A 14152-nucleotide genomic window follows, 5' to 3' on the forward strand; every position below is an offset into this window, starting at 1 on the left:
TGCGTAACAATGCTATCAACAAACAGCTACTTAATCAATATTTGGCCAGAGCTGCTGAAAACTTCCTTTTCAGATTTTAATTCCTAGTTGTAAAACAACCCCAGAGCAGCCAGTGAGATAAGGCATTAAACTGACTGCTTAATTGCCTGTTAGTGTCTTGTTAGTTATATATGTACATTCTTAATGGTTCTTTAATCTTTATTTACCCACATAAATAAGTTACCTGTCTAGAACCCCACCGAACTGAACCTTCTCTGTCCTCAGTCCTGAACAAACTTGGTCTCACTCTTTGTTTAGGGCTGATGTTGCGACTTTTAACTTTCATTGGCTATTTACTTATGTGCAGCTTAAACATTTAACCTTATGGTTAGGAGGGTTTTTTTTTTTTTTTTTTTGTCTTGAAAACATATTTATTCATGGAAATTGAGTTCAGTGGCAACGCTCCTATTCACCTGATTGATTTCCACATATCCCACTCTCCTGAACCTCGGGGCACTTGCTGGTTCCGCCTCACCGCCCCGGTGGGTTTTATTGCGAAGCCCTGGGGACTCTTAAATGACCCTTCAGTAATTATTACGCACTTGAAGCCCCTAGTCCCCGTTCCGGTGCTATCAACAATCAAATCAAGCCCCAAAATAAACATACGATTTCAAGCATTAATTAGAAAATCTGCATGTTTTCAGTAAGGCCAGAAAGTAAGCATACAGCAGCCAAACAAACAAACAAGCAAAAAAGAAAAACCTGCAAGATCTGAACTCTGGTGGTTTTCTTTTTTCTTTCCTCTTTTGTTTTCTTTCTTTCTTTCTCTCCCCCTCCCTCTCCCTCTCTCTCTCTCTTTCTCTCTCTCTCTCTCTCCCTCTCTCTCTCTCTCCCTCTCTCTCTCATCATTCCAACAGGAAAATCGCTACCATTACGTCCCTGAAAAGGACCCAGCCTGGTGTTTTAATTTAATTCAAGTGCTGATATTTCCAATACACTTTTACATGGGTGCTATTTCCTTGTTGCGTATTTTAAGGACTTCAGAAAACATAAACTTCACTCAAAAGACTAGAAGGCGACATTGGGGTCAAATTTAGGATTCTGACAAACGGACTTGGAGAGTGGCCTGTCCACTTTAATAAAGGTTCCGATGCCACAAACCTAAGATCTTCTACCTCGGGATTTCAGTCTGTGGGAAAGTTCCTCCCCCCCTCCCCCGCTTTGCCTCGCGCCAAAACGTCCTTCCCTTGCTAAGTCGGGGGGAAGAAATGGCCTTCGTTCCTCTCGACTTCAGTAGCGCCCCCGTCAATGATAAAGTGTTCTTTTCATGATTCCATTGGAAACGAAATATTTCAAGGGCCTTTACAACTTCTGTGCGTTTTTACTTGCTTTATCTTCTGCCCCGCGGAAAAACTGACAGCGTCCTAGTTATTTCAGAAAAGCTCGCAAGGTTTCAAACAAAACAGGAGCAAAACTTTGGTCACTTTTACTTTCTCAAACAAACAAACAAAAAAAAAAAAACAAAAAAAACACACAGACCTGCTTTTCATAAATGTCAAATAGGAAGGGAGAGATATGAATGGAGTATAAGCCCCAACCGACCTATGCTTGCGGTCTCTGAGCTCAATCTTTGAAACTGTTGCAAACCTCCCACGCTCACTAGTGATTTTTAAAGCGGGAAAGGAAAGTCCTAGGAAAGTGTATCTCCAGCCTCAATCAAAACATCAATTGGGCAATCTGGCCTCTCTCCCCCCCGCACTCCCGAACTGCCACATCAAAGCCTCTGCAACAAGTCGGTAATTGTAATGTTGCATCTAAATATTTAAGCGAGAGTCTTGCCGTCGCGTGTCCATTTACAGTCCTCATCTGTCCTCTAATTCCATTACGGCACAAAGCAAAAATGTTTCCCAAAACTCACAAACAGGAAAAGCGTCACCCTGCTGGAGGAGGAGGAGGGGGGAGGGAGGGAGGGAGGGGGGAGGGGGAGGAGGAGGAGGAGGAGGAGGAGGAGGAGATGATGAAGGAGCACTTTCTATTGATTAGTCACTGCTTTTGTGTTAAGGGCTTTCTTTAAAATAAGAAAAAAATGGGGGGAGGCTGCAGAAATTTCACTAATGTGAGCCTCAGGCAAGAGAGGGGGGAAAAAAAGGAGAAGAAGGGGGGGAGGCGGGCTGTGTCTAGATGAAAGTGAGAAGGACATAAAGGAGGCAATTGAGTCGGCTGCAGCCCGGCGAGCTAAGCTTCGAGCCGGCCGGAGCGCAAGGGAGGGGGCGGCGCGGCGCGGCGCTTTGGCGCAGGGCGCAGGAGTGGGGGCCGACCCATTGTGACGGCGCCCGCGGGCCCGCTCCGCCGCGCTGGGGGAGGAACAGAGGCGCCCATTGAGTGGCCGCGGCGGAGGCTGTGCCCACAGCCCCCGATGCTGCGACCGGGGCTTGGCTCCTGCGACTGCGCCTGTTCCGATCACGGTGCTGGCCGGAGGGCCGGGACCAAGCGGGGTGGGGGTGGGGATGGGGGGCGGTTTGCTGTCCCCTGGCCTCCCAGCTCTCTCCTTTCACCCGGGCAAAGGAGCTGGAAGGACGGACGGAGGAGGGCTGCACAGCGTCTAGCGCGCTCCAGGGCGCAAGGGCCTGAGCGCGCCGAGTCAGCACGCCGCGCTGCCCTTGGATTGGGCAAGGGACGAGGGAAAGTTGAGAAGGTAAAGGGGGTCACCTAGAAGAAAGGCCAAACGCTGGAGAAAAGCGAAGGCAGTTCTGACCTCTTTCGGGGTGCCTCTCTTCCTGTGCCCTCGAGTCTGACAAGCGGAAAGACGTCTCCTGGCAAGCCAGTCTCAGCTTCCGTCGCCCCCCTTCCCGACCCCGCAAGGAAGCTGGAACCTCCAGAGAGAGCGCGTCCCCTGCTCAGAGCACCCAGAGGTCCTTTCTAGGCCAGCCTCCTCCCCCTCCCCCAGAGAACTCAGACCCCTTTATCAACATTCATCCCGTTTTACAAGCGGGGGCAGTCGATAACTTTTGGTGCCCACAGAACAGAGGTAATTTTTTTAGGTTCCTAGATTTCCCTTTAAACTATACTTCACTCCTACACTTGTCCTTTCTCTGGGCCCCATATGCCCTCCAGGGCTTATCTGGAAAGGGAGCTAGAGCCGCTAAAGAAACGGTCGCTGTATCCTCTCTGACAACCCCAAATTAAATTAGGCTTCAGCCTCCGCGGAGTGTGTGTGTTTTCAACGGCACAGCCCCCGCTGGGGAGAATACTCTGATTTTAAAAATGGTAGCAATTGCCCTTGAATGGCAGCCGGCCCAGCTAGACGGCCCAAAAGACTAGAAACATTTTGTAGGTGAAATAGCCACTTTTTCCACGCTGGAGAGTCCATAAAACTTCCTGGCGCAGCAGCTATTGGAGCTCATTGAATAATTCATCCCTCATTGCAAGCCCATAATGTCTATTCTCAGCCCTTTGTGGGGCTGTTTTCTCTTCTTTTCTCCTTGAATTATAAAAAGGTTGCCTTCCTTTGTTCACATCAAGCTGCTGCGAGCTGGAGCTTTGTCTGGGCCGAGCTAAAGTGTGAGTTTCAATGGACTCTCCAGGCTTTGTCTCCCAAGTTCATCTCCAAGTGTAGATTGTGTAGAGAAGGCCTTCTTTGTAAAAGCTGGAAAAGTTGTACAAATGTTTGACCAGCTCATTTGGGGCGTTTTGTCTCCTGGGCCTCGGTTGCCTGTGCTGTGAGGGAGCGGCCGCTCGGCCGCCGGTGCCTCCAGCAACAAGTAGCAAAGCCGTGCCCCCCCCCCCTTCCTGAGCCTCTCTGATAGCTCTGGGCTTCTTGCCCCTGTGCCCGCAGGGGCCCATTGGGTTTGGGATTAGCTGGTTCCTCTCCTTCCTCCCTCACCAGTACCTCTCTGCTCCATCTAGGTCTGGAATAAAAGCTGGGGTGTCTCCTCAGAGACTACAGCAGCAAATCACCCCTCCCAGAGGAGAGGCTTAGACTAAGACCTTGTGAGTCCCCTGCTTTAAAGGGAGGGAAACAACAGCATGTGTATCTCCCTGCCGTGGTTGGGGGTGTCTTTTCTTGGTTGTCCGTGTGTACCGGAGCATCTAGGCTTCTGTGTATCCCTGAAATCTGCTGTTTGGGTTTGTAACATCTAAATCTGAGTGTCCCTTCAAGGTTGTGTACAGAGCTGGCATCGGTTCGCAAAGCTGCTGCCATCCGCCAGGTTGGGCAATGAAGGCAAAAGCAGTAACCAGCTTTCTACCCGCAGTCCTGACTCTGGAAGCCACAGTCCTGACTCTGGAAGTCACAGTGGGTGTTCAAGCCCATCTGGAGAGCCGCCTGCCCTTCTAAGGAAAGTCAAAACTCATTTCTACCCACCAAAGTCCAGGCCCAGAAGCAGGAACTCTAGGCATGGCTGGGACTCCAGGTGCCTCCCCACCGTCCATGCCTTTGAAGAGGTGCAACCATCCCCAAGGCCAAAACTGCTCACGGGAAAACTGCTGCAGGGACCCCTTTCTGGTTCAACTTCTACCTCCCCTGGGGGGCTGCCTTTCCTTGGGCGGGGGCGGGACACCTTTAGACTCTCCAGACCAAGTGCTGCAGGTAGACGAGAAGGAAGCCGCACTTATGGCTCCAAAGGAGAGACTTTCTCTTGATGATGCCAGGTCACAGCCAACAGGGAGCAGGTGGCCTGTGCCTTCCCGTGGAGACAGGGTGCCAAAACGGCGGGCCCAAGAGCCCACATCTTAGGCTGGTTTTACTTCCTAGACACACACAGAAATCCAACCCTATCGCATTTGAAAAACAATTTAAAGCACAAAACAGCCAACTTACATGTATGTATGTATAAGGCTCGGAATTTGGGGGCCCCCCGCTGCGCCAAAGAGTTTTGAATCCTTCTCTCCCCGCCCTTCCTCTGATAATGGGAAACTCTGGAAATCTGGGCCTTTCCTGAGGGCGCAAAAGTTCCTTCAGCTTCCGGGGACTCACAGACTGTCCCCAGCCCCTCAACCCCCCACGCCTGGTCCTGTATACCTGAGGGCAAGTGGGAAGCCCTTCACCAAACCGCAGCTCGCGGTTCCAGACTCCAAGGGGCTGAGACTGGTACAGAAGAAAGGCTTACAAAGTAGGAAAAAAAAAAAAAAAAAAAAAGACCAGAGATTTTTGTTTTAATTTCAAGTACGTCTCTGGTCTTTCATGTGAATGCTCCGTACGCGGGTGCAGTGGGTACCAAGGGAGAGACCTTGACACCAGCGGGAGCGGCCGGCGCTCTGGGCGCCGACGTCAGAGCGCGGACGTGGCCGAGGCGCGGGCCTCCGTGCGCCGCCCGAGCGCGCCGCCGCTTACCTCGCTCGCTCAGGATGCCGTCGATGCTGTGTTTCGCCTTCTTCTCGCTCTCCTCTGCCTCCTTCCTCTCCAGGTCAGCCTCCTCCTCTTCGCCTTTCCCGAATTTACTCCTCAGGATGCGGCTGATGGAACTCACTGGAGGCGCGGGGGGGAGGGAGGGAGCGCGGACGACTGAGCCGTGCCAGGCCGGGCCGTAGGAGCCCCGAACCCCCGACCCGAGCCGTAGAGAGGCTGCCTTGCACAACTCGCCTGTGTCCTCGCCTGTGTCTCCGTCGTTCTACCACCCCATTCACCCGCCCACTCCAATCCCCCCACCACACAGTCTGCACCTATCTACGCGGAGCTACTGGGAGCCCGAAGCCTGGGAAGCCCTCACCTCCCAAGTTAGGGCCGGGAGCCGCCGTCTGTGTCCCTCTTGGCAGAAAGCATTCCCCTTTTTGACTCTATAGACGGGGCTCTGGATCTCCAATCCAAGAGAACTCTCCGGCCAGCCCACCACCCCTACCACCACCTGGGTATTGGACCCCCTCGGTTCGCGTTAAGGGAGGAAGAACCACAGCGGACCCGTCCCCTGCAATTCAACGTTTTTTTGAGGCTATAAAGGGTTTAAATTTCAACTGCAGAATCGTTTCCTATTGTAAAAAATCAAAAGAAAATGCACTCTCCCCCATTTATTTTTTCCAGATTCCAGTCTGGTAAACAAATCCATACTCTGAAATATCTCGTTCTCGCAGGGGTGGTGGTGGGGGGGAGGGAGTTTCCTTTTAATTAAAAACAAACTCTCCCGCGCTCCCGCGCGCTCGCCCTGCGTTCGCCCCTCTCTCCGCCTTCCCCCCGGCTGCCGGGGGCGCCGGATGGTCCCTGGGACTCTCGGGAAAAAGCCGGGCCGTTGCCGAAGCCTCCCCTCCTTTGCGCACTAGGCAGAGCCTGGGCTGGCGCGGCCCCATCTCCCTTCGGTTGGGGTTACCAAAACATTTGTTTCTCTTTAAAAGGGAACATCAATATTAATAAACAGTTGGCCTCCGCCTCGCGTTTCCTGCTTTCGTCCTCGACAGAAATCCTCTTTGGGGAGCCGTTGGCGGTCTCTCAACCCCAGGACCAGCAGCTCAGCCCTCCCTGGGTAAAACACCCAGAGCGCGTCTGGCTCGTGAATATTTCAGGGCCCTGGGAGGGGCTGCCTCCCGATCGCCCGGATCGATCTCTGGGGTGATTGTGGCTTGGATGACCCGCCCGGGGAATAGCGACTGACGGCGCCTGGGGAAGATGTTAATGGGCCTCGTACCTGAGGGCACAGTGTTTCGATCACAGACAGCGTCCTTGAGTAATTTGTCTCGAATTTCCCAGCTGAACATGCCCGGGTTCTCTCTTTTGTATTCCTCAATTTTCTTCTCCACGTCAGGCGTTGTCACCTGCTTTAAGAGAACAGGCAGGCAGGCGTTGGTACCCAGGACTCTGGGCCAAATGTGGTGGCCCCATCGCCTCCAGGCCCGGTGGGATGCTCCTTCCTGAATCCCCTGGGAAGGTCCCCCTTGTTAGCAAAAGGACCCCATTCTCTGGAGCAATTTACTTTTAGGAAGGGGTAGAAATGAGATCACCTCACCCCTGTCGACCCTGTTCCTCCCTAGGTAAGCTTGGGCACTTAGGATAAATTAAGAAGACTTACAACATCTTGGGGGAGAGGGGTTTACTTTCTGATCCCTGAAAATAAAGTCAACTCCTTACACAGAAACATGAAAACGAAACTAAAAAGGGGAATGTCTGAAGGAGAAGCAGAAAAATCAAGTTACAGCTACAACTCGCACCTCTCCAAAAATAAGCACAAGATTTTAGCTACCCTCAAGAGCAGAATGCAATGTAAAAGGTGATTATATGGGTTTTAAAAAATCAGAGTGGGTAAACAAATACGGATAATTTGAAACACTGGGTCTTTTTTTTTTCTCTCTCTCTCAATAAAAGTTGTTTCTATAGATTCTCGGAGAGGTTGGAAAGGGAGCTAGGAGTGGGAGGAAGGAGGGTGTTTGGAAGTCTTCGGTTTGCCAGAATCCTCCTTTCGATTTTGCCCCGTGGCAACTAGAAAATTATATTGGATTTTCCCCACATCCAGAAGAAAAGGCAGACCCACTGCAATCCCCTCCCACTGAGTCTTAGCCAGTGTGACTCCTTCATTTTTTAAAAGGAACCAAAATAATTTGAGGATAGTACCAAACTGCTTTTTAAATGCCAAGTAATCTGCCCATTACAAAGGAAACAAATCACCCTAGCTTTTGACTCCCCGAAGACAATTTGGACTGGAGGAGATTGGGGACAGAAGGTGGGAGAGAAACCATTTAGAAAACCAAAAGTGGCTCTTTAGATCTGGCAAAAGTGGTGCGGTGGGTCGGAGCTGGGAAGATTCTTGGGAAACCAGCAACAGGTGGGCACGCACAGTTGCATGCTTTATGTGTTTGCCTATTAAAATAATTTGATGAGTATTCTAGGGTTCCGGGACATTCTTAAAAATGCTGTATCTCCTTTGCAAAAAGGCTGGAGTTTTCCCTTAGCGTTTATCAAGGAGCAGCGCCCAGGCAGCAACCTTGTTCTCCTCCCCTCCCCCCCCCACACCTCTTTCTAGTCTTGAAAAATAACTCCTTGGAAAGCCCCAGATGAGCGTCCTTGCCCCCTGCCCCGATCCTGATCCTCCCTAACCGGGGAGACCACAGGCCTGGAGGCCTCCGGGGCCAGGCCCCAGCACTCACCTTGGGTTTGCTGCCACCAATGGCACCGGGACGGATGGAGCCGGTCTCCTGGTACCTGCACAGGATCTTAGAGACGCAGCCGTGGGACACGCGCAACTGGCGGGAGATGACGCAGGGCCGGATTCCGTGGTGGGCCATCTCCACGATCTTGTGGCGGATGTGGTTGGGTAGCGGCCTGCCGTTGATAAATACACCACCGAGCTGGTTGACGCGGCCCTGGCCGAGGGGAGTGGACACTGGGAGCGGAAGGCGAAAAGAGAGGCAAAGGAAAAGTCACTTCTGGAGAACAGAGAGCAGCCGGGAAGATGAGCCCACCTAATTCCTGACGCTTGGGGACAATCCGCGTGTTACAGCCACAGCTGAAAATGCAAGACAGCCGGCTCCCAGCCCCAGCCCCTCTTCCAATCACATCTGTTGAAAGTATTAAGCAATTCGGGAGCACATAATCTTGTGTGAAGGGGCAGCAACGACAGCAAACTAACTTGCCCCAGAGAAACTGTCTTCCTTTTGGGCCCGGAGAAAGTGGCATCTTTGGCAAGGGGTGGGGGTTGGAAGGGAAGACCCTCGGGCCAGTATCTTGAAGCTTGCTCGAGAAACAGCCTCCAGGCAGAGAGAAGGTTACCCAGACGCTGGCCTCCTGAACTCCACTCCCCCGAAACCCCGTTCAATTGGAACCACTCCTTTTCTAAGGGACTCAGAGGAGCTGACAGCCCTTGGGGTTTCTGGCTGAGAGTGCAGCAGCCAAAGGTCAAAGAGGGTCCCCAAAGGAGGCCTCAGGTGGTAGCGAGTCACCTGTTACACCTGGGGACCCAGAGGACAGCAGGGTCTGCAGGCAGCCCCCTTCACCTCCATCCATGCTCTAGGTATGACATTCTACTCCAGACCCAGCCTGAAGGGGGGACGCCTCTGGATCAGCTTCCCCCCGCTCTTGCTGCCCCAACCTCTTCAACTATCCAAAGTCTTCCTGCCTTGGGATTCCCTTCTGGATGACTGCAAGGCAGTTCCCCCAAAAGGGTTTATGGAAACTTCGAGATGCCACTTGAGATGAATGGAACTCTAATTAATTAATCGGTTAATACTAAAAATTCCAAGCACGAAGCCACCGGGCTCCTGCCACTGCACTCTGCGGCCGGCGAGAAAATTCTTTCGGAACTAACAAGAGCTTAGCAAATGTCCGCGCAGCCGCGACAATTATGAAAGGCCCTGGGGTGGGCAAAATGCGGAGATGGTACTTTCTGGCGCTCAGAAGCCGGTCCATCCCTTCCCCGCCGCCGCCGCACTTGCAAAACAGCAGAGGAAAGTGGACCGGCCCGGAGCAGGCCTGGCCGCCGAGCTTCGCGAGGGTTTGCAGAAAGAGCTGCGCTCTGTTTGCAGGGAGAAAATCGAGCGGAGATCTCTCCCCGACTGTTAGCTCGGGGGGCGGGGGGGGGGGGGTCGGGGCACCCAGGGAATGGGGCTCCCAGGGCACGCCGAGGAAGCCTGTGGAGACGCTGGAGCAGCCCGGCTCGGGCCCCGGGCTCCGCGCGACGCTGAGGCGCCCCCCCACCCTTACCTTCCAGAGGGAAGCCGCTGCGCGGGTAGTTCTGCCCCGGGCCCGGCCGCATCATCCTGGGCACGGCTCCGGCCAGCGTGGTCATCCTGGGGGCAGCTTCGCTGGGAAATTATATCCAGGTGAAGGCGAAAGAGAAAGGCGAGCGCGGTGCTGGCGGCTCTCGGGAACTGCCCCCGAGCGTGGGGAGCCCCTCCCCAAAAAGGCTGGAAAGAGAGGGAGGGACGTGGGCAGGAGGGCTGCCCGCTCCTCGTCCAGAGAGCGGCTCGGGAAGGAACCGGGGAAAGGGGCGGGCAGGGAGGCCCCAGAGTCCGGGATCGCGAGCCCAGGACGGAGAAGTTTGGTTTGAGTCTGAGCGAGTGGCCCTGCGGCGGGGGGCGCTGGGGAGGGGGCTGCGAGCGCCGCGACGAGCCAGGGAGGGGGGGGGTGGGGGTGGGAGCGCGGCCGGCCTGAATCTCCTCCCGTCGTGACACCGAGTGCGGGGATCCGGGCTCGGGAGCATTTATTAGTTCTTTCACCCAAAGCTTGGTCAGGAGCCCTGAGCTGCGATTGGCCGACGGGGAGACCGTCCCGGGTGGCGGAGACACGCGCTGATTGGGCGACAGCGGCCACTTTCTCTTCCCATCCCCGGCGGTGCCAAGGCCTTGGCCGGCCCGGAGAGGGACCCACGCTGCTCCCCTTCCCCGGAAGAGAAGGGCAGAGCCGTGGAACCTGGAAGAGACAGCCCGAGGGAGGTGGCAGCTGCGCAGAGGAGAGGAGTCCCTGTTTCTTTTTTTCACTTCACGTGTGTCCCTCTCTCCTTGACTTTCTATTGCTCTCTTTGTCTCTGTCTCCCTCTGTGTATCTCTGTGTGGCTTTCTCCGTCTCTGACTCTATTCTTCCCGTTCCGTCTCCTTGTCTATGTCTCTATTTTTCTGTGACTCTTTTTTCTAGTTTTTTTTTTTTGTTTGTTTTACAACCACTGGAGGGGCGCAATTCCAATAAGAAGGCATTGGGACCCTCTGCCCGCCCCCCCTCCCTTGTTTAGCTTTCTCTCTTCTGGTCAATGCCCCTTTGGCCTAGGTTTGTTATAGGGGTCCTCCCGGTGGGGTTCCTCCCAGGAGGAGTCCAGAGTGTGCTGATAAAGTTCTTTTGTCTTCTCGGTCTGGGAGCAGGAGTGGTGAGGAGCTTCGGCAGCCATTGGGGAGGCCCTAGGACTCGCTAGTTGAAGTCTGGGGTGGGGAGGGAGAAGAAAACTGCCTCTTGATTGAAAAACCCACTCTGGGAAGCCCCAGCTCTAAATCTCGAGGTATAGATCCCCAATGCGGCAGCAGAGATGTGTCTGTATGTTAAAGTTTTGCCCGGCTGCTGCGTTTGTTCTCAGGAATTTATTATGGTATTCAGACTAAACTGCTGGAAAAATAAAAGGAGCGAAGTCTTGGCTAGGAGCTGAAGTGTCCCCAGCAGGATATGACGCCAGGAGTGTTGTAAAGACTGTCTGTCCTTAGAGAAGGTACCATTGTGCATAGCCCTTTATTTATAACTTGGTAAGTGCCAGCGAACTCGCCTCCTTTACACCCCGAGTGCCAGCCCCGCGCTCTGCCTGCGCTTTATTCGCTGAAGTCTATTCAAGGACTGTCACTCTGGGGCTGCGAGGTATTCAGGGCCTTAATCAATCAAAAGGATGAGAATCGGGCAGGTTTTTCCCTTTGAAATAAAGGAAACAATGACTTCTGGGCTTCATGTTCCCCCTTTTCCTTTTACGATTTTTGAATTTTTCCTGCGCCGGAGTTCCCCACCCCTCTCTCTAGGTCCCCCATCCCCCAACTCCTTTGACAGTTTTTACGTGAAGGCGGCCCCCAACCCCACTTCCCCACCCCCTAATTAAGGCAAACTCAAAAGGGAAGATGGGGTGGGGGGGGGTGGGTAGCTTATAACTGCTTAACCTTCTGGGAGTTGGTTCTTTAAAAATCCACTCGCAAGTGGGAAAAGCAGGCAGCTTTCGGCTGGCTGGGCTTCAACATTAAAAGGCTTGACTGACCTTCCGAGCTGCGGAGACAGGCCTCTGGAAACACGGAAAAAAGTCTGGACATCTCCTCACTCACCAAAGGGGGGGGGGGGGCTGACGTGCATTCATAGTACAAAGGAGAGTCACCGCTTAAAATGAAGCCCTATTTAACCTGATATTACATAAAACGATTCAATTTGTCAAGGGGAAAACGTTCTCATTTCCTTTTTGGGGATCACCAAAATCCGTGTCCTTGTTTCTTCCTAAGCCACTTCTCAGGGATTGCAACCCCTGAGCTAGAAATTCTTTTTTTTTTTTTTTTTTTTTTAGTTTTCCGTCTTTAAAAAGTTGAGTGGAGCCGATAGGGCACTTTCTAGGGTCAGCGGTAGTTGGAAGAGGGAGGTACCCAAGGTGTATTTTAAGAGGGCAAATGCGGACTCAACTCGCCACTGAAAGGAACCCAGGAACATCCGGGACTGAGTCTCATTTGTATCTGAGCCGAGGGCTGTGTCTCCAAACCCTCGCGGCGCTGACCCGGCGCGCTCCGGCTGGATGTTCTCCTTCCCCAAAGCTTGCAGATCAGGGAAGGTGCGCGGGCTGCAGACTCCTTCTCCCGGGTTGCACGTCCAGCAACCGTGAGCGACAGGGCCAGGGGCATCCTGGAACGAAGGTACTGCGGGTTGAACTGGATCTGGAAGTACCCATGGAAGCCAGTCCAGTATGCGCATCCATAAACCGACCACCACTTGCTATAAAAACGTACAAATGGAGGCCACGAGGGTGTGTGTGGGCGGGGGGGGGGGGGGGGTTGGGGGCCTCAAGCTCCAGGATCTCTACTCCCCGGCCTTCCCCTGCGGGAGAGCTCTTCTTCTGTAGCCAGATTAACTCATACCCTCTCCAGCGGGTGGCGGTCAGAGGACCCGGGAGACTCAGAGGTGGGTGAGAGGGCACCCTCAGTCTCCCAGCAGCTGGGTCATTAGGGCTGCGGGGCCACTTTGGATCCAAAGACCTCGGGAGTCCAAGTTCCTTGAACTTGGTATCCCTGATTTCCGACCAGGGAAGGCCGGGACAGCGACATTGGCTGAGGCTCTCGGGCCCATGGCGTCCACTCGCAGCCAAACCAGACCAGGCCCGGAGCCGGAGCCTGGACATAGATGAGCGCAACAGGTCGCGGAAGGGTGGGGTGGTTCCCTGCTTTCCAGATTGGTTTCGAGAACGAACCCCGGTTCTACACTTCAGCCACTCCTTTCCCATCTCCGAAGCTTGTGCCTCCCTTCTTTCAGAAGTCTCTCCGGAAGCAGAAGTTACCCCCGCCCCCCCCCCCATTCCCCGGAGCAGGAAGGGAGTGTCCACCCAGGCCCGGTCCCCGTTCCCAAGCCTCTGAGCCAGAGTCTCCGCGCTGCCTCTGGACGCGATACAGTCGCCAATTGACAAAGGAGTGGCCCCAAAGTGGGTCTTGGAAGGCAAGCGCCCTCGCCCCTGCGGCACTGAACGCAGGTTTGGAAGGCAGCATCATTTCCCCAGGCTGACAAATTACCCAGAAAGCAGGCAGGAAAGTCTCTAGGACAGTTTCCAGAACGAACGTGGTGTCCACGCGCGCTATCCGTGCACGTGCAAAATGCCACTGAAGCCTTGAGGGCAATAGGAAGATAATGGTGGGAGGCGGGGGAGAAGGATAACTCGCCGATGCCTCCTCTGCCCCGAGTTTCAGAGGAACGTCAGGTGAAATAGACAGCTGGCTGCCTGTCCAAGCCTGGGGCGAGCGTGCCGCATTCACTTGAACAAGCTTCTCCCGCTCCCGGGTTTGGATGTGTGGATCAACAGTCCAGTCGCGGTCCGGTGCCATCTGCTTTGGGCCGCAGGACGCCCTTCAGCGCGCAGCTCTTGCATTTGTGGACCCAGCCTTTCATGAGCCCCGGACTTCTCTTGGCCTCTAAGAGGCGACCCCATTTCTAGCCAGACAAAGGCCTTAAGAAAATTATGATCTATGTAAAACACTGTTCTTGAGTGGCCCGGGCGGGGACGTCTGCCACGCAGCCACCCGGGCCTTTTTTGCCCCAACGGGAGGGCGCGGGATCTGGCAGCCTGGCGTGGTAGCCCCGCGGGGCCGCGCCTGTCCGCTCGCCGAGTCCCAGGCATCACCCGGGGTTGCAGTCTGTGGTTTGAGCAAACACCACGAAGCCCTCAATTTCTCAGAAAGGCTGCCCCGCGTTCACGCGAGGGAAATGCAAAGCACTGAGTCCTTGACCACGCGCGTCTTGGCCGGATGCGAGGATCCGGGGTTGGTGAATGCTTGGGTTAAACCCGCCGTCCCGCGCAGCGCCAGGCGAGGCGACCAGCATTGGGCCCCCCGCAGTTGTTTGTCAAAAACTTTGGCGCCGCTCTTCTCCCCCACTGGAAAATCAGTCGGGATGAGGTCGGATTTAGGGACTGGATGGGGATCTGGGCGCCGCACTGAAATGTGATGTGCGCCAACCACAGTGATTTTGCCCCTGCGGTGCCGCTGCGGCTGGGGGAGCGGCCGGGAACGTGTGAGCGGATTCTCAATAAAGAACATATGGTTTGTGGGA

At 54.3% G+C, this 14152-nt stretch overlaps 1 protein-coding gene and 1 long non-coding RNA gene across 3 annotated transcripts in view; one reads left to right on the forward strand and one right to left on the reverse strand.

Moving 5' to 3' along the window:
• The window catches only part of PAX3 (paired box 3), a 96560-nt gene extending 86871 nt beyond the window's left edge, over nucleotides 1-9689 (reverse strand). Inside the window, exons 1-4 of one of the 2 annotated variants that reach the window (XM_042995434.1) lie at nucleotides 9599-9689; nucleotides 8047-8282; nucleotides 6594-6723; nucleotides 5312-5446 (exon numbers count right to left, since the gene is read on the reverse strand). In XM_042995434.1, coding sequence (XP_042851368.1) covers nucleotides 5312-5446; nucleotides 6594-6723; nucleotides 8047-8282; nucleotides 9599-9683 — 586 coding nt within the window. In that variant the 5' untranslated portion in view covers nucleotides 9684-9689. The remainder of the gene's footprint in view (nucleotides 1-5311; nucleotides 5447-6593; nucleotides 6724-8046; nucleotides 8283-9598) is intronic. The other variant, XM_042995433.1, reaches the window with a different exon arrangement.
• Nucleotides 2446-4998, forward strand: LOC122241028. Its single transcript, XR_006220943.1, has 3 exons — nucleotides 2446-3007; nucleotides 3886-3969; nucleotides 4139-4998. It is a non-coding gene; the product is annotated as an uncharacterized LOC122241028 (long non-coding RNA).
• Nucleotides 9690-14152: the final 4463 nt, after the last annotated feature.

Source organism: Panthera tigris, chromosome C1 (assembly GCF_018350195.1).
Source record: "Panthera tigris isolate Pti1 chromosome C1, P.tigris_Pti1_mat1.1, whole genome shotgun sequence".
In the NCBI taxonomy this organism is placed as follows: Eukaryota; Metazoa; Chordata; class Mammalia; order Carnivora; family Felidae; genus Panthera; species Panthera tigris.